The sequence below is a fragment of the Buteo buteo genome, chromosome 18, assembly GCF_964188355.1.
Source record: "Buteo buteo chromosome 18, bButBut1.hap1.1, whole genome shotgun sequence".
Classification (NCBI taxonomy): domain Eukaryota; kingdom Metazoa; phylum Chordata; class Aves; order Accipitriformes; family Accipitridae; genus Buteo; species Buteo buteo.
In genome coordinates this window covers 8,407,290-8,432,127 of record NC_134188.1, presented here as the reverse complement: position 1 = coordinate 8,432,127, position 24,838 = coordinate 8,407,290, and the positions used below count along the sequence as shown (strand labels likewise).

Genomic DNA, 24,838 nt, shown 5'->3' with positions numbered 1-24,838 from the left:
GGACAGGCCCAAGAGCTACTGCACGAGCTATTTCCTGTCTGATATGCTCAAAAGCTTGTTGTTGTTCAGGGCCCCATTCAAAATAGTTCTTTTTCCGCGTTACTCGATAGAGAGGGCTCACAAGCTGACTATAACCTGGAATATGCATTCTCCAGAACCCCACAAGGCCTAGGAAAGCTTGTGTTTCTTTCTTGTTGGCTGGTGGAGACATAGATGCTATCTTGTTAACCACATCCATTGGGACATGACGGCGTCCATCCTGCCATCTTATTCCCAAGATTCCCATGATTCACATTCAGAGATGTGTTCCTGGCCCACCATTTGTGTCAAGTGATACAATTTATCTTAGGTCTCTTTCACTGTGACCTAAGCAGAAATAAGTGGTATTGGTATGTTCACGCAAACATACCTGTTGTTCAGCTCAAAATGGTAACCAATTAAGTTTCAGCAAACCGTTTGTGTGCTGCACCCTCTGTGAAAAACAAGAGCATTAGGAAAATGACAGCTTAAAACCTGCATCTGTGCTGTGACTGAAGTTACATGACCAGTTAGCACAAATTCAGAAATGCTTAACTCAAGCAGGGTGGGTGCAATGCACTGTTTCAAGTTATTCTATCTGCATAACTATAATGCCCCAAGGTTCCAGCTAAGATCGAAGTCCAACTATATTATAGGATACATAAATTCATAATAACGCTTTGTCTGCTGTGGACCGAAACACGCCAGTGCAAGCAGCTGAGAATATTACTACTTCCAGGTGTATACTGCGTCCACGTTATGCAGAGGAGATGTTGTGTCTCCTGTAGGAAGGACAGCAGTAAAGCATAAAGGCTACATCTATGCCACTGCATCTTTCCCTCTGTAGGGGAGCAAAACAGCAGATACCTGGGGTCCCTTCAGCTACGGCTGTTACATTCACTACATCTGAGTCCTAAAGGAGCAGTCCTTGCTTCAGATAATGTCCAAAATAGACACGGCAACAGAGAGGTGAACTGGCTTCTCAAGATCACTCAGACGGTTATGGCATAGCCTGGAAGAAAGTCCAGACCGATACACTACACCATACTGTCTCCCAAACTAGCTATTAAATCAAAATCTCTTACTTCTCATAGACAAGTCTTAAAACGGGGCACATATTTATGCAGTAATGCCAACGGCCAGCATCAAACATCTCACTTAAGCTGGAGGCAAAGCCATGGGGTATCAAGTGCATGGTCTTAGAAGACCGAGCAGGTCTCTGGTAAGTCTTACAGAACCAGGGATAGGGGATGCGGGGGGAATTCTGCTCTATTTACTCACATTTAGATCATCATACAGGTACAAAAGTGCCAAAGGGAGGAAAAGGAGGAGTAATTCTTTCCCCTACATTGTGGAACAGTTACAGGGATAAGGTGAAGTGACCCTTACTGCTGTTGAGGTCTCAACTCACTGGCCAGTGAATTTACTCTTTGCTCAATACAACCTTCTCCTATCTACAGTCAGTGCCTTACAAATTAACCTCGCTGTCACAGTGAGGGCTTATTTTCTCCAGTGACAAACAGCTAATGTTTGCCTATTTCAGATCCCCGCATAAGCAAATATTGTTCAAGCACTGAACTCCTAAGCAAGCTGAAAAATGCATTATTTAAAACATGATTGTGTTCCAGCATTGCACAATATTAATATTGCTAAAGCTACTTAATGCTTAAACATCTAATGCATATATATAGTAATCTGACAAATTTTAACTGAACTTTTAAATAACTGTTTTCAGTTATTCATGAATTACATCACAACAATTTTGGACCAAATGTTTCACTGGTCTCTATGTTTGTGCAGATCATTGGTTGCACATTCAATCTCCTCTTCTGCATGACCAAAAATTTCCACTTTTTATGAAGATCTGCTCTTCACTTGGTCTCTCCTGTTAGACAAGGTACACCTCAGTCAGATTTCATTTGTTTTTTCAGTTTGGCAAGACCAGTGAGATATTCATCTCTCCGTTTTCTTCTGGCATCCAGGACTTTTGGAACAACTGGAATTTTTTCAGACATTGCCTGGAACAGAAAATTTAAGATGATTAAATCTCACTTTCCGAGTAAAGTTTCTCACCAGCATTATTTTCCTGCTTTTCCTGCATCAGACCACCAAGTAATCATCCACACAAACTGTAATTTAGTCTATCACAAGCAATAGGCCACTAATTCTTTACATGGGTGACTGGAAATGAGCTAACCTGTACGAGAAGAAAAGTGCTCCCACTTGGAGAAGGTTGGCCTGAATGTGGCAATGAAGGTGCCTACAGAAAGGATCAGCCTCTTCTCTCTGTTTGCCCCACACAGCCACTGTCTAGTCTCTTTGATAATAACCTTTTATTAAGTAGGAAGGAGGCAACCTGGTCATTTCTGTGGCTGAAAATGTGCTCTGAACTAAATTCCTCTGTGTGTGTATTTAAAACTGTGATCTCTCTTCTGGCTCCTAATAAATGTAATGAGGGATACCATGTTTATTAGAAACGTTTTATCTTAGGAGTGCCAGTTATAATCAAAATGACAAGGAAAGACACATAACAAACCCAGAATTATGATTTTTGTTGTTTATTGGAATATGGGGGACAGAAAGTACAGTACTATTTGAGGAAACAAAGGTGGAAGTCTGAACAAGCTAGCATGCAAAAATGATATTTAAAACAAAATGGGGGAAAAAAGAGAAGTATTTCTGAGTGCACAAATTTGTCTTAGAAGTGCAAGTTAAATGTATCACTGAAAGGAGAACAAGAGGTAGTAAGCTCTGGCCAGATAGAACATTGTACCAGATTTTCTTTCAAAGAAAAAAAGCTGTTTTGAGAATGCAGGTAGAGATCACAAGGTCATCTTTGCCAAAATATCACCTGGGATTTAAAAGGCAAGTGTTGAGAAACTGGGTAAAACCAGCTACCAATGACTAGCAAGCTGCAGTCACTCCAGAAAAAAATCAGGGGGAAGGACAGAGGAGTAAGATAAGAAGTGTTTAATGTTTTACTCTTAAGAGAGGATTCTTGCAAGTGCATCTTTGGCATTGAAGACTGAAGATAATAAAGGGACACAGAAACAGGCTGAAGTGGAATCCAGCTTTCTATAAAGAAACCCAAACTGTTTTGTATCAATTAAAAGCTTCTAATCATGAATAACTCCACAATTATTATTGACTGTTATTATAAGCAGTCTATGTTGTTTAAGCATAAAAGAATCTCTTTCCTTTCTAACATAGCTGATGTTGAAATTGCATCAACATAAATAGGAACAAAGATGCTGTCTTCCAGATGGACTGCCTCCATATTTGGAATTAATCTCTGCCAGCTGATCAGGAACGATTCAACACCTACACATATTCTTTAGTGAAGCATTAAAAAAGGCAACTATGAAAAGGCAGAGTTAGGAAATGCCAATACTTCAGTTAATTCCTATGGCCATACAAAATAGCCTATATAGCAAGTATAAACAAACTGTGGGCCTCAAAATCTTAACAGACAAACTAGGTCCCAATCCAGCATAGCACTTAAACACATCTTATCTTTAAACATGTAAGTAACCTTACTGGACTGCTCACACGCTTATTTGCATGCATTACAAACTGGAGCTCTAGTTTGTAAAGTATACAAAAACAAGAAAAACAACACCCAGGAGAAAAAAGCTACAGGGTTTATGCAGGAAGATGGAGTAGAAGGAAGACACCAGGAGAAAAGTCATGTAGGAAAGGAAGCTTGGAGCTGTGCATATTATGACAGAGGACACAGGACAGAAGTGGTAAGAAATAGTGTGGAGGATTTGTCAATAACCCATAGCTGCTAGCAGTTGACCCCTCTGTCTCATAATAAAGTTACTCAGCTGCTAAATCAGTTTCCCTTGATGTATGTCAAAGTGCTTTAGAAAGGGACTTAAATGCATTCTGTCCTGATCTTTTCGCTTAAAGTACACATTCACACAAGAAATACAGACTACAGATACTTCTAAGAGTAAACTGAAATGGTACAAATGTTAAAATAAAAGCCAACATTCTTTGTTCTGCATGTCACTGCATTTATCAACTCCGTATTTACCTGACTGATCTTCTGCTCAATTTCACCTGAAAATTCTGGAACTGGTCCAAAGGTGTTCAGAACAAGTCTCATACCTTCACGGTATCTTTCACAATAATTTGAAATACCTAAAAATAAGAGCAAAAAATTACATCTCAACAGAAGTTCCTACTTAAGTTCAGAAAGGCTGCCTGTCCTTAAGCACTGTCTTAAATCAGAGTCGAAAAAAAAGGTGTGCTCTTATGCCTAAGACACCTAATTGTCATAAAGAAAAAACGGACTCTATCCACCACATTTCCATTAAGGTTCATGGAAAAATCATTTAGGACATGCCTTCGTTGCAAAACCAATTAATGTTACATACCAGCAGGCAATGCTGTGTGAGGGGTGTAGTACACAACCATGGATATACTTGCACTTTGTTACTTGAGACCAGAAAGCTTCCCTGGCCACAAGAAGAGTGCTCTCACCTCTCCTCTCCTCCTGTTTGGTATATGTCATATCAGTTGAAGCATTCCTGTTATTATTTTTATTGATTGACCTGGAGCGTATCAAGAGCAACATGGCTCAGGGGGAAAGGGTCAAAGGCATGGAGACCCAGGTGGCCTCCAGTGAAGGAAAAAGGGTTAAGGAGGAACAGATGGATCTTGCGGATCAACACCTTGTACTGCAACTGGGGTTAGTGACAGGGATTTGGCTTTTATGACCACAGGACCCTCTTTGACAGCTGAGCACTGCTAGGGGGAGACTGCATCCACCTGACAAAGTAGAGAAAAAGCATCTTTGCCAAAAACCTGGCCAATCTGGTGAGAAAAGCTTTATATTAGGAACACTGGAAAAGTGAGATTACAACCCATAGTCAGGTGAGGAAGGGGTGTACCGGGGTGGAAAAAAAAGAGTACAGAGTAACAGGTACAAGAGAAACCTCAACAAAGTACAAAAGAAGGCAGAAGGAGCCCACCTCTAGCGTATGTGCACAAATGTGTGCAGCCTGGGAAACAAGCAGGGGAAATAACAGCTCCATGTGTGGTCACACAACTACAACATTGTTGGAGCAACTGAGGTGTGATGGGATGGCTCTCACAAGTGGACTGCTGCAGAGAACAGATAGACACTTCAGGAAAGACAAGCAGGAAAGACAAGGAGGGGGTGTGCTATCTCTGTAAAGGAGCAGCTCAGATGCATGGAGCTATTCTACCGGATGGGCGACTGGCTGGGTGAGAGCCTGTGGGTCAGCATCAGTGGAGAGGCCAGTAAAGGACAGCATCCTCCAAGGGCAAGAACAGTCCATCCTGATATTCAGGAAGACAAGTAAATGTATCAAGAGATTGGCTTGGATGAGCTCCAGTGCAAAAAGGCAGCATAGAGGATGTGGAAGCAGAGACAAGCTGTAAAGAAGAAACTTAAAAACACTGCCTAGGCATGTAGGCATGGTGTTAGGAAAGCCAAAGCTCAGGTCCAGTTGAGACTTGCCAGGATGTCAAGGGCAACAAGAAGGACTTCCACTGTTACATTAGTAATAGAAGGCTGAACAAGACAGTGTGGGCTTGTTGCTGAATGAGTGGGTGATTTAGTGACAGGAGAAACAGGTAAAGCAGAGTTCCTCATTGCTTTCTTTGCTTCAGTCTTCATTGACAAGGTCTCCTATACCTCTGTGCTTAGGGGTAGGGTTCAAGGAGGAGAAGAGTTAGCAGCAGCAGCAGACAATCCAGTCAGTGACTACCTGCAAGAACTCAGCCCCACCTGAGACCATGGGACGCGACCGACTGTAACCAAGGTTATGAGAGAAATGGCCCGTGCCCTTGCAAGGCTGCTTTCTATCGTATCTTAAAAATCATGCCAGTCAATGCATCAATGTCATCCTTTGAGATCTCCAGATGACTGAGGCAAATATTGCACCCATCTTCAGAAAAGGTCAAGAGAACAATCCAGGGTACTACAGGCCAATCAATCTCACTTCTGTCCCTGAGAAAATCAAGGAGCAAGTCCTCTTGAAACAAATTTCTGGGCACAGGAATAAGAAGAAAGTGATTGTGACAGTCAGCATGTAGTCACCAATGGGTACACCATGGTGTAAATCATGTCTGATTGACCTTGTTGCCTTCTGTGATAAAATCACTGGATTTGTGGAAAGTAGGAAAGTAGTGAATATAATTTAGCTCAACTTTATAAGGGCATTTGACACTATCTCCCGTGATATTATTGTATCAAAGTTAGGACATTAAGGTCTACATGCTTGGACAACTAGACTGACAAAAAATGGGTTGGATACTCAGGCTCAGAGGCAGTAGTTAATTGGTTGTACTCTACCTGGAGGCCAGTAAAAGTGGAGTACTGCAGGAATCTATCCTAAGATCTGTACTGCTTAACAGCACTTCCTCATAAATTTTGTGAATGACACCAAATTGGGCGGGGGTGGAAGGTGGAGGGGGATGGACCAGCTAATACATTGGAGGGCTGGGCTGCCCTTAGACAGGCTGGAGGAATGAGCCAATACAAAACCTTAAAAAATCTGACAAGGACAAATGCAAGAATCCTGCACCTTAGAAGGAAGAGCTCCTTGCAACAACACAGGCTTGTGAACCCCAAGATCTCCTGGTCGTGGTAGGCAGCAAGCTGAACATGAACCAACAGTGTGCTCTGGCAGCAAAGAGGGCCAGCAACATCCTGGGCTGTGTTAACAACACAGCCAGCAGATTGAAGGAAGTGATTAACCCCCTTTACTCGGCACTCAGTACGCTGCATCCAGAATACTGCATTCAGTTTGGGATTCCCCAGTAAGACATTGACAAACTGCAGCAACTTCAGCAGAGGCCACCAGAATGGTAGGGCCTGGAGCACTTGCCCTGTAAGGAGAGGCTGGAGGAGCTAGGCTTGTTCAACCTGGAGCAGAAAGGATTTTGAGGGGGACCTAACAGCAGCTTCCCAGTGCCTCAAGGGAGATCACCGAGTAGACAGAAACAGGCTCTTTACAGTTGTTGCATGGCAGGAGGACAAGAGACAATAGGCATAATTTGAAACGAGAGGTTCAGACTGGATACTCAACCACTGGCACAGGTTGCCCACAGAGGTTGTGCAGTCTCTGGGGGTTTTCAAGACTGGATGAAACCCTGAGCAGCTTGGTCTGACCTCAGAGCTGACCCTGCTGTGAACATCTTAAAAAACATGTGGTCAGAGAACCTGAGAACCAGCTAACTGATAATAATGGGTAAAATGGCAGTCAAGTAGACCTTGGCTGAATTACAAAAAGGTCGAGCTTCCATCAGCTCCAGTAGGAATTTCAAAAAAATTATTGTTGAGGCACTAGAGAGGAACTGGAATGATAAATGCACCAAAAAGAGAAATCGGTCATTTAGCCAGACATATACGTCTAGTAGACTTTTTAGTGCTATTAACTACCACATAATCAAGAAAGGATAAGGCAGCCTTTCCTACTGTACATCAATCAAGAAGTCATGAGCTGGACCACAACAGTAAATGAGCAATGCTTGTCTGGCAGTAAGCAAGCCAACACGATCACACCCTAGATCTGAGAAGGGAAGTTCTGGATATCCACTAAAAGCTTGTAACAATCTTCCTTTTCTGAGAACCTTAGAGACTGAAGAATTTGCATCCTTAACTCTCTTTTTATTAGCTAATTATCAAAGCAAAGAGGAGAAAGATGCAGAAGACAAAGGCAAGCAGTTACCGTCACCAACTCTTTCACAAAGACTCAGGAGATCGTACAGACCAAGAAGCATGAACCTGAAGTGCTCATGGTCTTATCCAACCACAAAATGCCGGAAATGTAAGTGGGGTGGCCTGACTACCACAAAAAAGAATGCAACTCAGGTCAAGAGTCATTAAGCAGACTCTTTTCCTGAACAGCTTGTAGACAGTTCCCTGGAATGAAATACTGTGTGATATCAAATACCATGGAAGTCACACCTGTCTAACCGTAAATGGTTGAGGTTGAAAGGTGGATAAATGAATGAAAACCTCTGACTACTGGCAGCTATGAATCATAAACTACAACACTTACACTGCTTAACATGCCTGAAATCACTGAAGTACAGGTTTTCCAAAAGGCCTCTGAGGTCAGTAAGAGTATGGAGAACACTCTTGCTTCTGGACCAAAGACAGAAGAACTTTCAACGCACAAATGCTCAAGGAAGTATTCAATTTCCTTTAAGAAATTAGCACCCTGAAGTCATGATGATGATCAGATAAACAACTGAAAGGACAGAACAGGAGAACATGTCCATTGCATGAGAGCAATGTGGAGAGATTTGAGAGTATTCAACTCTCTTAAAAAATGGACTAGAAACATTCTCCAGCATCAGAAGAAAGGAGGCTGTGAGAAAACCAGCAGCCTTGTTAAGTAGCTTGAACCTCTATGTGGTGCCAGGAGTGTGCCAATCAGCATTTAGTTGGCCTGTTCTCTTGTGTTATCTACCCATGGACCATATGTGTTTCTAGAACACACTCCGGCAGGTTCTGGCCTTCTCCAACACAAAAAGGGAGGTCAGCTGGTCATAAAGGTATACTGGTGCTCTAATTATATGTAAATTTAGTATTTTGCTCACTTTTGACTGACACACAGCCAGAAACCTTCAAATTACCCAGTGGGCTCCAAAACATCACTGGCAGGAAGTAAGATTCAGGAAGAGAAGCATTACTGTGGGATGTGGAACGGGCTGTGATATGATTCTGTCTCTTCACTGAGGGAATAAGCAGAGACCATCTGCCTCCATAAACACTCTGGAAAGGACCACTGGTTATCAGGGTTTACTGGCCATACCCTGTCATTAGCGTAAGTGCTTGCTTATTACATCTTAACAGATGGGCTCACAGACTTTGGCACCTGAAGCCAACCCAGATCAACCCACAGGGGATATACTATCCACATGAGTAATCTTGGGAACCCAAGACAATTCTGCATGGGACTCATGCACCAATCACAAGACGATGATCTTTACATTTCACCTTGCTCACGTGAGCTTTTTCTTCTAACAGTGAGGAGTCTGAGCAAAAAGTTTGCCCCCACATCATGCAACATCATGCGTGAAGTTCCCAGATGTAGAAGTAGAAATGACTGAGGCTGAAGAGTGCAGAACTATGTGGACTTGGGTACACTTGCTAACTCACAGCTGCTGGCAGCAGCTGTTGCCAGCTGGACAATCACAAAATCAAAAATGACAATTCAGTGAAATATGGCAATTCAAGCAAATCCACATGAGCAACTGGCGATGGAAGGAATGCTAAACAGAGCAGCGTCTGTTACCAGTTATTCTGGTGCTTAATCAGCTGACACAGGTCTATGACACCTAGACCAGTGCCAAATAGTTTGGGTTTGGTACTTTTCAAAAGTACCTGAGGGGAACCTCTCAACCACCTGGTAAGCTTGTGTAATAATACCATAGATCTGAGTAGTTTTGATTTTGGTACAGTCAGGAGAAGGTAGAAGAAAAGACTGTGTGCCAGAAATCTTTTTCACAAGTCTCGATCTAAAGAGATAACATTAGTATCTTGGGAAAGCTGAATGCTTGGATGTGGCTGATGCATTTACCTCTCTGTTGTGGTTTAACCCCAGCCAGCAACTAAGCACCACGCAGCCGCTCACTCACTGCCCCCCCACCCAATGGGATGGGGGAGAAAATTGGGAAAAGAAGTAAAACTCATGGGTTGAGATAAAAACGGTTTAATAGAATAGAAAAGAAGAAACTAACAATGATAATGATAACACTAATAAAATGACAACAGTAATAATAAAAGGATTGGAATGTACAAATGATGTACAGTGCAACTGCTAACCACCTGCTGATCGACGCCCAGTTAGTCCCCGAGCAGCAATCCCCCCAGCCCCCACTCCCTCCAGTTTATATACTGGGCATGACGTCCCATGGTATGGAATACCCCGTTGGCCACTTTGGGTCAGCTGCCCTGGCTCTGTCCTGTGCCAACTTCTTGTGCCCCTCCAGCTTTCTTGCTGGCTGGGGATGAGAAGCTGAAAAATCCTTGACTTTAGTAAACATTACTTAGCAACAACTGAAAACATCAGTGTTACCAACATTCTTCTCATACTGAACTCAAAACATAGCACTGTACCAGCTAGCAGGAAGACAGTTAACTCTATCCCAGCTGAAACCAGGACACTGGTCAATGTGAATTCCTGAGCTGGAGATGGCCTTCAAAGCTCACTCAGCCAGCTAGTCCTGGAAGTTCAGCTCCTACTGGCAGCTCATCTACAGCCTGAATGAATCAGAACAATTTCTGGGTGGGTGTAGCTCACCAATGCAACAGAAACATGCCAAATGCAGGTTGGGTAATACAATTCACTCACTGCATGCAATGTGTGAATGAAAAGAAGCCTTATGCAAAATCAGCAAAATAGGAAAAGGTAAGAAAAAAAGTAATGGGTCTAGAGAAGAGCAGCAGCATTAGTATAGATGATCTCAACATTGTTGCGTTAAAGGGTAACAGTACAGGTTCTTTTGGATTGCAGGTGATAAATACACTGTCTGCAAAGCACATGCAAATATTGAACACAGCATGCAAAATCAAAAAAGAAAGCGACTCTATATATAGAGATTTCTAAGTTTCCTGGGGAAGCACTCAGTACAGCCGAGTGTTTGAATCTCACCCAATAGGTGTCCCTATGGGGGGGGGGGGGGGGAAGAGAGGCTCAGCCCGTCGACTGGTCCCAGAAGTCAGCGATGTCCTTCTGACTTGTCTATGATGGTATCTTCCCTAACAGTCATAGAATCATAGAATCATTTAGGTTGGAAAAGACCTTCAAGATCATCCAGTCCAACCATTAACCATGCCCACTAAACCATGTCCTGAAGTACCTTGTCTACGCGCTTTTTGAATATCTCCAGGGATGGTGACTCAACCACTTCCCTGGGCAGCCTGTCCCAATGTTTGACAACCCTCTCAGTAAAGAAATTTTTCCTAATATCTAATCTAAATCTCTCTTGCCTCAACTTGAGGCCATTTTCTCTCATCCTATCTCCAGCCACCTGACAGAAGAGACCAGCACCCACCTCACTACAACCCCCTTTCAGGCAGTTGTAGAGAGCGATAAGGTCTCCCCTCAGCCTCCTCTTCTCCAGGCTAAACAGCCCCAGCTCCCTCAGCTGCTCCTCACAAGACTTGTGCTCCAGGCCCCTCACCAAATTGGTTGCCCTTCTCTGGACACGCTCCAGCACCTCCATGTCTTTCCTGCAGTGAGGGGCCCAAAACTGAACACAGTATTCAAGGTGCAGCCTCCCCAGTGCCAAGGACAGGGGGCAATCACTTCCCTAGTCCTGCTGGCCACACTATTTCTGACAGAAGCCAGGGTGCCGTTGGCCTTCTTGGCCACCTGGGCACACTGCTGGCTCATATTCAGCCGGCTGTCAACCAACACCCCCAGGTCTTTCTCTGCCAGGCAGCTTTCCAGCCACTCTTCCCCAAGCCTGTAGTGCTGCATGGGGTTGCTGTGACCCAAGTGCAGGACCCGGCACTTGGCCTTGTTGAACCTCACACAGTTGGCCTCAGCCCATCAATCCAGCCTGTCCAGATCTCTCTGTAGAGCCTCCCTACCCTCAAGCAGATCAACCCTCCCTCCCAACTTGGGTGTCATCTGCAAACTTGCTAAGGGTGCACTCAATCCCCTCATCCAAATCATTGATAAAGATATTAAACAGAACGGGGCCCAACACTGAGCCCTGAGGAACACCACTTGTGACCCATCGCCAATTGGATTTCACCCCATTCACCACAACCCTCTGGGCTCGGCCATCCAGCCAGTTTTTCACCCAGTGAAGAGTGCACCCATCCAGGCCACAAGACGCCAGTTTCTCAAGGAGTATGCCATGAGAGACAGTGTCAAAGGCAAAGTCTTCCTCTTTTGGGGTCTTTTTATACTATTTTTCCCTTTACGTGGAGCTTGAGTGACTCTAGCCATACATACCTTTACTTTGATTGGTATAAAGTTCTCTCGCTTTGCTTTTAAAGGTGTATGTTAGAATAGATTCAGAGCACATGCTCCATGGGGGGGTGGGTGCACCTTGGAGGTGGGTAGCTTTTGGGATGGAGGTGTGTTTTGGTATTATAATGATATTATAATGAGCAAAGTTCACCCAAAGGACATGATGTTTGTTACATGTCAGTTCCCCAGAACTGGGCACATGTGATATAAATCAAAAGTAGGGCATTAGGTTGACAGAAACCCCATTATTTTACTTCCTTGCTCCAGTGGACCCAATGCAGGGACCAGCTGTTCTTGTTCCTATCATTCCAGTTCCCTATCCCTGCAATCACAGAGCCTGGCCACGGCATCTCCACTCCGCTCCCCCCTCCGTGTTACTTTTCAGAGTCAGCATACCAAGCTGCCCTGGTGATACTAACATTTAAAGTTGCAGGTTATGTTGCTTAGGGAACTACCATGGAACTGATTCTTTACATGTCCACTGTATTCCACCCTGGAGGTTGACCTTCCCTTGACAGGGGCGGGGGGGTGTCATATCGATAAGTCACTTTCAGTAATCATTCCACAAACATTGTGGCTGAAATGGCAACATGCAGGCATGTATGCTGCATGCCAAGCAGGGGATGGACACTGCAAAATCTTTCAAGTCTCGAGTTAGGGAAATACACCAGAATTAGTATAAAAACTTAGAATATACACATGATCTCACTCAAAGATTAAAAAAATAATAATTTCAAAACAGCTAACTCAGGATAGCACTCTGTCGTGGCTTAAGCCCACCCAGCAACTACGCACCATGTAGCTGCTCACTCACTCCCCCACCTCCCAGTAGGATGGGGAGGAGAATTGGAAAAAAAAAGTAAAACTTGTTGGTTGAGATAAGAACAATTTAACAACTAAAGTAAAATAAAATGTAATACTAACAATAATAAAATATAATAATAATAATTGTAATGAAAATGAATTTAATAAAATAAAATGAAAAAAACACAAAATCCAAGAAAAGAGGAGTGATGCACAATGCAATTGCTCACCACCCGCTGACCAATGCCCAAGCAGCGATCCACCCCTCCCAGCCAACTCCCTCTGGTTTATATACTGAGCATGATGTCCTATGGTATGGAATATCCCTTTGGATATTTTGCGTCAGCTGTCTCGGTTTCACTCCCTCCCAGCTTCTTGTACACCTGCTTGCTGGCAGAGCATGGGAAATTGAAAAATCCTTAACTTAGGATAAGCGCTACTTAGCAACAACTAAAGCATCAGTGTGTTATCAACATTATTCTCACATTAAATCCAAACCACACTATACCAGCTACTAAGAAGAAAATTAACTCTATCTCAGCCGAAACCAAGACACACTCCCAGTGTGAAATGTCAGTGGAGACTAGTGCAATCTTTAACTTGGTTTCAGTAATCAAGATCAACCCTATGCTGCAAGCCTCAAGAAGGCACTTGAGCAATGGGGAACACTGCTGGAAAAACCACTTTGCTTTTCAACTGCAAACTCAACATTGGAAAATATTTGACTCCAGGCATTTAGACTTAGGAGTCCTTTGGTTCAAAGGTCAGGGCTATTATTGCAAATGTGGATGAGAAGAGCACTTCACTGGAGCATAGCGAAGAAGATGGAAAACAAATATGACAGAATCACTTTAACTTTAATCCTTGTTGATACTGCCTCGGGAGCAGCTTAAGCTGGAAGAATTACTATCCGTAAACAGTGTGAGACAGATAGGGCAACACCAGGGAGCTGGAGAAACAGGAAGAAGATGGCAAATGGGGCTGTTAAAAACAATCAATCTCTCTCCTTGCATCCAGTTGCTGTGCCCACACTGTGCCCCACTATCTCCAGCTGGAGAAAAAGAATGACACAAGATGCATGTGGGATAGAGAAAGAGGGGAATCAACTCGCAGCACAGGAATGACAATAGCTTCCTCTTGTCTGTGTGCTTTGTTGGCTCCCTTTCTAAACCTCCATCTTCCTTGCACGCTCACCTCATCAATGTTGGAGAGAAGAGGCTGTGGGAGAACGCAGACGTTGCAGCAGGCACCTGAGAACCATGAATACAGAACAGAAATACCTCCAGGGAAGGCAGGAGTTCCCTGAATCTTCCTTCCACCACATGTTTACAACTATGGCAGAGCGTGGAAGAACAGGAATGAGTAAAATGTTCTAAGGGAGTAGTGGATATAGGATTATAGAGATGAAAAGGGGAATACTCTATCTTCCTTGAAAGTCCCAAACCCACTCAGCATTTCTGACTTGTACAGAATAGTTACAGGAACATGTTATCACAAGCTACACGAGGGCATTGATTCAAGGCTCTTTAGCTGTCCATATGTATCTAGGAAATGCAAGGCTCTTTACACCACCAACAAAGGAAGAATAAGGTGCTGCTTATTTAACTTCAATGAGAGGTCAGGCAGTTCCCAAAATAGCTAATGAACTGTCCCACAAGAATTTGTTCACATAACTACACTTTGGGTTTGCAGGTCCTTACCCGAAGGACTTGCACTGGTGTGGTGCGAACATGGGTATCGGTGAAATGCCTCTAGTTGCATCATCAAGATAAACGAGGCATTGATGAAGTAAAAGGAACTCAGGACAGATATTTAGCTTAGAAGCATGCATAAAATGATCCACTGCCCTGAGAGGACCTCTTCACAAGTGATGTTGATAAACATAAAGGTGATGGGAGTAGTAGGAAAAAAGGAGAACATGACAGCATAAAATGGAGTACATTCATGCATTATAGTATGTAAGCATCTTCAAGTATCTTAGCTTCTTGTATGCTAAGTCTCATTGCTTCCTCTTCATAGGACAGGCATGAGGGCTGAAGGATGCAAGCAAGCAAACTAGGTAAACCAGTCTGGCAAGGACACTACACGTGGGACAAAAGGAGGAAGGCACTCAGATGCTTGTGTCAGAAAACAAGAGACAGGAGCAAGTGTTACTGGCAAGGACAGGGAAAACACCGAAGACAGAGGGTGTCTCATGATACTGAGTATTAACTTGATGACTTTGAACCTGATGAGCAGCATAATAAGATACTGTAATGACTCAAAAAGAGTAGACGAGATGGTCAAGCCACTGATGCAATAGCATCAACAATCTGAAAAGATTGGGGTGGAGTTGATTTTAGCTGGTAAAAATCTAAGAAGAGGCTGCACTTGGTAAGACTGAAGATGAGCATGGATGAGAACAGAAAAGAAGGGGCATATTTCAGGAACATCACAGTGGAATCTGTCATGGTTACGTTATGTTCAGAGAAAAAAAGTCCCAACCTCTTTGTTTTGCTGACAGAGGGATTACATTTCCATATATTACAGCTCCAAGGAAAACCTTCTAAATGCAATCCTATCTTCATCAAGGGTGTCTGAACATAGATGCATGTTCTTAGTTAGGGTGTGAATTCACAGGACACTTGCTACTCTGCATTAATTCCCATATGAATTCACTTAAGACTGCAGTTGCATGAATACTTTCAACTACCCTAAGACAGTGGTAGCACCAAAAAAAGTTTTCTTCTCACTGTCCCTGTGTTACCATCTCAACAGCAATGCACAAATATTTGTGCAGGGCTGCTGTGAGCTGGATCAATGAATTAAACTGAGTTAATATGAACCACTTCTTTTATTAGATCAGTTTCAAATCTGGGATGAATTCCTCAGCCTGAGCCACTTGGTGACCATACACATTCTTTTGCTAGTACAAGGGAGAAGGATGTACCAAGATGTGTTCTTTAGACACATCTATAATGACTTGAGCAGTAAAGCATTAAGAATTCCTGTGCAAAGTCATGTGCTCCTTTCAGAAGGTGGAGGGAACCGCTTTACACCTAAGTGTCCATAGAGGGAAACTGGTGCACAGCAGCCAGTATGTTGAAAAATCCACACTTTTGCTTACTGCACACAAATTTTTTCATACAGAAAAGCCCTGCAGTTGCATAGAGGCAAACAACAGTTGTAGGACTAGAAACTGCTTTCTTCAGCCTACTGGGAAATTAATTGAATGTGTGTAAACATGTATGAGCTGGTGGGTTCATGAAAGAATGTTTTTGTCTGATTATGTACCACTGTGATATTTCATCTCAGTAGTACCCTCTTACAAGTATTCCTGAATTGAGATATTTTATTATCCTAAAACATAACATGTGGGTTGGACAGAAACAGAAGTAATCTTCCTTTTCTTAGATTTTACTACCTTAACGTAGAGATCCTCACGCCTTCTTCTTACTAGCTTGTGGTACAAAAGCTGAACTGGGTTAAAGCTTGGTTTGCTCCCTATATGGCAGCATTAAAGCAGCAGCCATAGCAATGAAAATAACCTCTACTTTTGAACCAGCCAGCATGCCTGCCTACAGTAATTGTTAAAAAACATGCTTGGCTATGTTTTGCTCAAGCCAGACAAGAAAAATTTCCTTCCTTTGAACCATAGCTTATGATTGCCCCTCTCCATGTTTTGTGCTTTTCATACAGCACAATCATTCTGCTCTTATCATCCAAAACCAATTCATCTGGCAGGTGCTTCTACAATAAGCAAGCATTCCCACTTCCAGTAAGAGAAATACAATTTTATCATGAAGACTCATTCCTAGGTTACCAGGTATTTGCATTTACATTATAGGGACCATACATCAGCCCCAATTTCCACACAACTCCTGTAGACACCTGTATGAATACCACAGTGAGTAATAGGTAGAATATGATCCTAGAATGGTGTTTTTATAAATGCAGGAGAGAAAATAGCAATAAAGATCCTTCAACTGCCCCTATCCAGCTCTTCTGCTAATATTAGCAGTTTAGATCAAGATTAAATTCCAATTATAGCTCACTAAATAACCCACTAATAAAGTAACTGATCTAAGACAGCCAATTGTGAAATATATATGAAGAACTTCTGCTGCAAACATGTAAAACATAGTATGCAATAGTCTAGCCTCTGGTTTTACAGATGATTTTTTGCAAAGGCTTAAAAGCAGCTCACAGTTCAAGAAACAAGAGATTCAGGAGATACAATCTTACTGAGGCTGGATCATCTTCAGTATATTCACAGACAGCCACATCCATATACAGGAGGGACATTGTGTCTGCTGACGTAATCCCATGATAAGTAAATGGGTAAAATTACTCTAGTGCAGTCTATTGATATTCGTTGTAAAAGACTTAACAGCATTTGTTGCAATGCTGCCATGTGAAATCGTAAGATGACAGACTCAAAATACAGATCTTACTGAAACCAATGTTAATTTTATTTACCAACAATCAACATTATAACATTATCCAATTTGGACATGCTTTTTTCCCCCCAAAGGGGTTTCCTTCCTGTCTGTTGCAATTCAGTTCTCCAATTGCTGTTGCTGCTTCTGCTCCTTTTAGTGACTTGACGCTGTCATTTTATTCCATGTTCAAGGCTGTTGGCTCACTGCCATATATTCAAAATTCCTAATATTCATGCATGGATCAATGGGTTATCTAAAGTGGCCTGGATAACAGCTCTTGGTAGGATCATTTATGACAAAAGAACTTACACAGGGGAAACCTGGCATTAGCACATAGGAAGTTCATGGGAGGATCTTGATGTATGCATCCCACAGGGAAAGAAATAACACTGATCTCAGAAAAAAATCATTGGAATAATACTCTTTATTCAAAACCAAACAAAAATATCACAACACTCTTACAAAACAAACAAACAAAAACCCCAACAAACAAACCCCCCAAAACTTCATCTTCCTGCATCTCCCACAAATAACACAATTTTTCTCTCATGCACTTCCTGCATCCCCAACATCCTTCCTCACTGATTAGCAGAGAGTTTAGGATTGTGGGTAATTAATACCTTATGGCTGTAAAGAAAGCTGCTGTGAAGTTGGTGAAGCTGCTAGACAGGCTAACAAACTGGATAGAGGGGGGTTCTTATCTCTATCTCCATTTCCCTCCATCAATAAAAACCAGACACTATTAGTACAATGCACCAGAGCGGGTTTTCCTGGGCTATCAAGAGGAAGTCCATACTATTCCGTATTATGTGAAGCAATACTGGGCAACCAAAGAGAAGTTGGCACTGGTACAAACTACGACCATAAGTCATCATGTGTCCTGACATCAGCAATTTTAATTTAAACTGTCTCTGATGAGAGCAACAGCCTGAGTCAGCCTGCCAGCACATAAAGAGGAGCAGCTCTAGACTTGGAGACAATGCATCTGCAAGATCAGGAGTGAAGCAATACTTCTCATGATCCAACTTATTGAACAAGCTGACAAGGTGCTTTTGCATAAGTGGAGCAGTCCACAAGTGTACTAATTGTGTTATTTTAGGGTTATTTTTAATTAAGAAGATCATATAATGTTAAAATAACTCTACAGGTATATTTTGGTTCAGTATTTTGCAAGCCCACCACAAGACTACTCTTCCAGTTTATCAGTCTCTTGGATTATACTTCATAATTTTTCTTCCTCTGATCTGGAATACTAAAATTCCTAACAGAAGGTAGCATTAAATCCAGAAGCTGGATAATCTCTGCCATAAATAAGCAAGCTACCAGTTGCTTATGTTACCTAAAACGGGTTTGAGATGGGAAATTCCAGAAATGTTTTTGTAACAATGACTCCTTCTTGATGGGAGGAAGGAAGCTAAGCTGGATCATGATGGAACATAGAATGCCAGAGGGCACTCCAGGAAGAGCATCAAAACCAGCCCAGATGACTTATATGTTTCCATTAATCTCAAGTGAACATTGTTTTAGAATTAAGGAGTCTAAAACATGGATAAAAAAAAGGATTCACAAGTATGATTTGATCTCTAAAATGGATTAAAAGTTTTTTGGTATTAACAAGCATTTTGCTTAACTGCCTCTATTAAAACCAAACCAAGTGACTCTAACAGAAGACCCAGTGCATGGACAGTTCCTGCAGAGGATGGCATGGCAGTTTAGCAGAGTGATGGGGGCAGGACTGGACAACCCTGGCCTACAAGACTCGAGGTAAATTGCTGTCTAGTACTACATGCACCTGTTCCGTTCTGTGTAAAGAATATATATGGTTTATATTGACTAAGTCCAAAATCACTAAAGGGAGGACTGGAAACTGCCAGATGTTAATAGATCAGAAGAGGGAAACTTTTAGAAAGGAGCCTCTATTTAGAGGATGGATGTTACCTAACAATGCACAAAAGCAAACACTTTGTGACATTTAATTTACTGATATACAACCAAACTGACAAGCTGAAAGACTGGTGGAAGATCCACAATTCCACATTTATGTCAAAATTGCTTAGTCAGCCTTAAGAGACCGAAGTTTCTGCCAAGTAACTAACCAACAAGTAGACATAAAATAATACTTGTAATTGCGCACTGATACTTTTATGATCTTGGTTTCTTATTTTTATTTTATTATTAGGCATTGCAGTAGTGCCTAAAAGATCCTGTAATGGAGCAGGGGCCATGTACCATGGCAGGGACCATACAAAACAATAAAAGACACAGCCCATAACATAAAGATCTAAAAATATATTTGGTTGATCTTCACTTCTTGAAGTTTTCATGTTTTGTTAAATTCATTGCTCAAACCTTTGCAACCCTGATCTGTAATTTTTATTTCATTTTATGCAATTGACTTTTTATTTAGCTGGGATTCATGTATACTATTCCAAAAACATCTAAAAATCTGCCTTGATTAGGCAAGTCAGATGTTGAACTGTTACTTGAATGCTTTGTCAAGTCAACTTTGTATGCACAGTATTTTGCAGGCAGAAGCAATTTTATTTCACTCAGGATCTAAGCCAGCTCAAAGCAAGTCAGCTCCGGTGACACTTACACTGAGCCTATGCTACAAATTCTGGAGAAGAAAAAAAACCAAAGACAACCCAAAAAAGCACACTCATCTACAGAAAGTGAGTTTCTGTTGACACTTGATTATCAGATGGGTACAGCAAGGTTTGCAAAGCACTGGGACAAATCTTGGAAAAAAATGAAGTACGCAACTAGTGTTTCAATGATTTGTCATCTTTCACCTGATAACTTACAACAGGATATTCAATATCCATTTCCTTCCATCCAACCTCAAGTTTTAGATAAATTTTCCTTTTCTTATCATCACAGTAAAGAGAGAGACGAGTCATAGCTGCAGCAATCCTAACCTGGTTTGTTATATAACATTTGCAGAATCTTGTGTCATGTAAGCCTTCCCTTCACATTCATATAATTTTAAACTACCTACCTTCTGCATTAAGATGCATGGTCTCCAGAGGTCCAATAAATGCATATCGCATTCCCAATCCATCAGACATTACAAGGTCTAGATCAGTAGGAGATATTAGTCCTTCCTAAGTAGCAAAAGTAGAACAAGAAGGAAGATTTGTGAATGTTTGGTTTTAATGCAAAAGTCCCTGCTCCTTGTATATAATTAAAAAATTAAAGTAGTTATAAAATCTAAGGCTAGAAACTGCAGTTAGTTTGCAAACAGAAACACAACTGTTTGCCAGAAATGTCCATCTATTATGCAAGCCTTCCTATGGTTCAGTATAAACACTCATTCACATCTCTAGGACTGCTGTACTTCATAATCCAAATACACATTGATACACTTTGACAGTACCTTATTTTTAAATTTTTAGATTAATACACTTTTTCATACAATATGTACTATTTGTACACCCTAAATTGCCTGATACTTACTACTTACAATAAGTCATGTAATAAAACTAAATCAAGCTGTTTATGTTAACAAACATACTTTTATCTCAGAAACTGAGAATCAGAGAACACAGAGCAAACGTGACACTCTTAATAGCACATGACCAAAAGAGTTTATACCAAGTCAAAGTACTATACCAGCCCTTTTAACACCTCCCTTCACATTCTCTTAATTTTGGATTTTGGGGCAGTCACAACTGGCAGAACAGGGGCACAGCAGTGGGTACTGCTCCCGAGGCCACCTGCAAACAAGGCTGGGACTAAACATGCAGGCAATGCAGCTGCCACTCCCTTGCACAAAAACCATTGCACATTCAACCTACCCAGCCTCAACCTGCCCAGGTTCTCAAGTCATTGCCAGCCTCACATCTCAGAGCTGACAGGATACGGAGCATGCAAAATGAAGCATTTCTCCTGTTAAAAGTTGGGCACTGCTGTTCCACCCACATGCTGTCATTTACCAGAAAGCCAACGCCCCCATCAGGTTAGGGCAAGCACACGAAGGCTTGTAAAAAAAATGAGTTACAGTTCATTAGCTTAACAGATTTAGTTGAGAAGAATAATATTTATCATATGAGGTTGTTTTCCACCTACCAGAAAGATATGAATGAACTAAGACCTGTTCTAACCACTTCCATCAGATAAAGCTTGGTTTCAAGAACTTGTCGTCTTTATTCCCAGGGACATAAAAACATTTTCTTCTGGTTAAAAAGGTGGAAGATATGCTGAACTGCTTCGCATTTGTCTTCTCACCCTACCTTGAGGTGCTCTCCCCTCCTCAGTGCCTCTTTCTCCACAAGTCCCTCTGAGCTGCAAAGGCACGTCTTTTTCTATTAACTCTCCCTCTCACAGGGCCCTGTCTGAATGCTCCTTCATATCACAGTGATCAGCTAGAGTTACAGACCTACAGGACAGCTCTCCTGACTTCTTGTAGACATTGACATCTGAGCTAGACATTTAGACTCTATAATCACTAGGGAGAAAAAAAGAAATCAGTGTTCTAAAGCAGGTATCTAGAATAGATGAGTTGTGTCCTAAAAGGCCTAGTTCTCCTCACTGACTGAAAGATGACTAAGGAGCTTGGATGTCAGTATTTACATTGTAGAAATCCCATCTTAAGCAAGTGGAATCCCACCCACAGTGTCTTCCCTGTGTTCATCAACTGTATCATCTACTGTTACTTAAAAAGAAAATGATAAGCCAAGGATCAACATAACTTCTACAGCTTGCCACAGACATCAAGTTTCATTATCTCAGACTTAAATAGAGCCTTTTATAAGACTCAACCTCAAGTCTCAATCTGTTGGTAGGCACTGCTCCTACCAAAACCAAGCCTGGCTGAATCCCTGTTGCAGATGGCTTTTGAACTCTATCTTAAAAAGGAAATGATAATGTAATTACTAAGATCTACCTACCATACATGGTACACACAGCTCTGGTAACAATTTAATTAGACATAAAATGGCAGGGATAAGGAAGCATTATTTTCTTCAATTTAAAGGTAAGGCATAGGTATGGTAAAGCATCTCGAGGCAGACAAGAAGGTCTGCATAAAGACAGGACTAATGCAAACCTCAGACAGCATTCAGATTACAGACCAGCATCAGTGTAACTAACACAGCCACCGTATGTTCTGTGACAGTTTTTTCCCCTGACATGGCAACACAACTTCTCTGAACGACATCAGCAAAGTCAACAAAAGCACTCTTCTGTTGGGAGTGCTTCAGCCAAACAATGAGTTATGCTGGTAAAGCTGTGCTTGATGAGTGATTTTTTTTTTTTTCCCTGGTTGACATGGATTTGTGGACAAAAGATTAACCACAAGTTCCAGACACGCATTTGAAACACAGCAGCAGTTAAAAACTGTAAAGATAACATTAAAGAGTTAACAGGCTCTTGAAACACTTCAGAATCATCGCAAATTAATTTCCAAATTAAAAACTGATTTACTTCTTTTGATACTATATTCCTCAGCTTTGGTACTGACATTTGAAGACCAGGTACCTTCAGAATCATGAGACAGAGTGCTTTGCTCTTGGCCTTTTGACTATAGCTTTTGACTTTAGCAGCTGCTAAAAGGCAAAAATTGCTGCTACCAGAAGGAAAACATGACAGATCCCTCCATTTGAGGAACATATTATTCTACACGTGAGCTCAGTTTCTCCTTGTCACATAGACCCTCTTAAAGAAAAGTGTTTTACTTTTTCTCTTCAGAAATGAAAAACGCGTAAGTGATAAACAAGTTAGACCATCCTCCCCTAGGGAATAACCCTACTCCCACTTTAAGATCATAAATTGGTGGAATGATTCAGCAGGATGGGTGCAAGGTATGTTCCACAAGGATCTGTGTTTATGCTAAGAAGTAAACAAGAAAGAGTTCCAACCCAGTTTCATTAAGTCTAGGTGTGAAACAATCTTCCCAAGGGGATTTTTCATCCTCTTCATCCTGGGTAACCCTTCTTGCAAGCCTTCCCCTCAAGCACTTGTCAGAGGGAAGAGAAAGTGTGTTAGAGTTCACCAGAAGCTTTCACAGCTACAAAATTAAGATCTTAATTTAAAATAAATTCCACCAAAATCCTCAGTGACCCCAAGGGCCAGTCAAACTTCAAGATCTAAACTAGTTCAGGATCCTCCACACTTCTTATGACACCATTTATATACCACAATCTCATCTTCCTGGAGATTTTAATCTCCTGTAATGCCACAGTACTGTCCTAATGCTCCTTTGGTATTTTATTAGTGCTTCTCACTATGCAGGGACGCTTTTCTCCTTTCCAAAAACCTGTGGTGGTTCTGCAGTCTCCACCTTTAGGCCCTGACCCAACCTCCCTGGTTTTAATCAACAGTCTCTACATCTGTGAGTCACACCCACATCGCAACTTCTGTCACTGACTTGGTTCGTAATGTGACATGGCCAAAAAAAAAAAAAAAAAAAAAAAAAAAATCTTACTTTTTCTGATACTACCAATTCATCATGTTCTCCTACTCACTCCAGTCTGTCTATAGAGTTATTTTGGACTCCACTCCCTCCTGGACCACATACTTTCTTGTCTCCAAATTTGCCACTTCACCCTTTATCTCCCAAATCCAGTATTTTTTTTTCTGATTGCCACTAATATATGCATTCTCTCTCAGCAGCACTTGTTACACCCTTCTCTTCACTATCACTTTAATCAAATCACTTCGATCCACACCCTGATGAGATCTTACTCCAGTCCTGTCATTTTGAGCATATGACTTTTCTCCCTAGATCCCTCTACGAGCTCCATCTCTTTCCATTTCATCATGTTTGAGAAACTTGTTGTCCCACACAATTCACACCTCCTTACTTTGCTGGCTTTTGTCTTCCTTCTTCTATGGCACCCTCACTCACCTCACCCTGTAAGAAACACTTTGTATCAACAGTATTTTTATCCCTGGCCCTTATAAACTTCCTTTTACGATATCCCCCTTTTATGGGGCACTGTAACTAGATGTTTAACCTTTTACCTTATCTTTGATCTTTTGGAAAGGTCCTCTAGATAACGCTATAATATAATTAATAATAAGGCATTCAGATTTAAAAAAGTCTTGCCAGCATTTAAGGACTGCCAAGCTAGTCACCTGAGAAGGGAGAGGTACATATATTAGGGACTGAAGCCAATGCATCCGATTGCTGTGAAAATGAAATAAAACGGACACACAGCCAAACCATGACTTTATTTTCTAGAAGACTAACAAAGATGGCAGGGCTGCCCATTCTTATTGTCTTTTACAATGAGTATAAACTAAAAGAAAAACCACTTTTAAAGAAAAAATATATTAAGACACTACCAAAAGCTTATACAGAGGAAAATACAGACTCTAAAGACACTTATCATATGATCCATCATGCAAAATAGTCCTAGCAGGTTCTTAAAAGCAGCTGAAACTCCTAAATTAGATCAGGGCTGAAAAACCGCCATGTTCTCCTCACTATCAGTGTTGCTGTATTTCATGACCTCCTTGCAAATTCCAGCTGATGCTTAGAAAAATATTTCACCAAGATAAGCTTCCACTCAGTAATCCACAGTAAAAGGACAGTCCTAGATGTTCAGAGCAAGGTTTGAGACTTCTGATCTAAAGCATTGGTGAAACTGTTTGGTTTTTATTTTCTGGATGAAGTCAACC

At 41.6% G+C, this 24,838-nt stretch overlaps 1 protein-coding gene across 3 annotated transcripts in view; it reads right to left on the bottom strand.

The window, feature by feature from the left end:
* Window positions 1–420: 420 nt before the first annotated feature.
* CRYL1 (crystallin lambda 1) overlaps window positions 421–24,838 on the bottom strand; it is a 61,258-nt gene continuing 36,840 nt past the window's right edge. For all 3 annotated transcript variants that reach the window (XM_075050762.1, XM_075050763.1, XM_075050764.1), the window contains 3 exons: window positions 20,214–20,319; window positions 4,058–4,164; window positions 421–2,036 (listed from right to left, as the gene is read on the bottom strand). In XM_075050762.1, coding sequence (XP_074906863.1) covers window positions 1,923–2,036; window positions 4,058–4,164; window positions 20,214–20,319 — 327 coding nt within the window. In that variant the 3' untranslated portion in view covers window positions 421–1,922. The remainder of the gene's footprint in view (window positions 2,037–4,057; window positions 4,165–20,213; window positions 20,320–24,838) is intronic.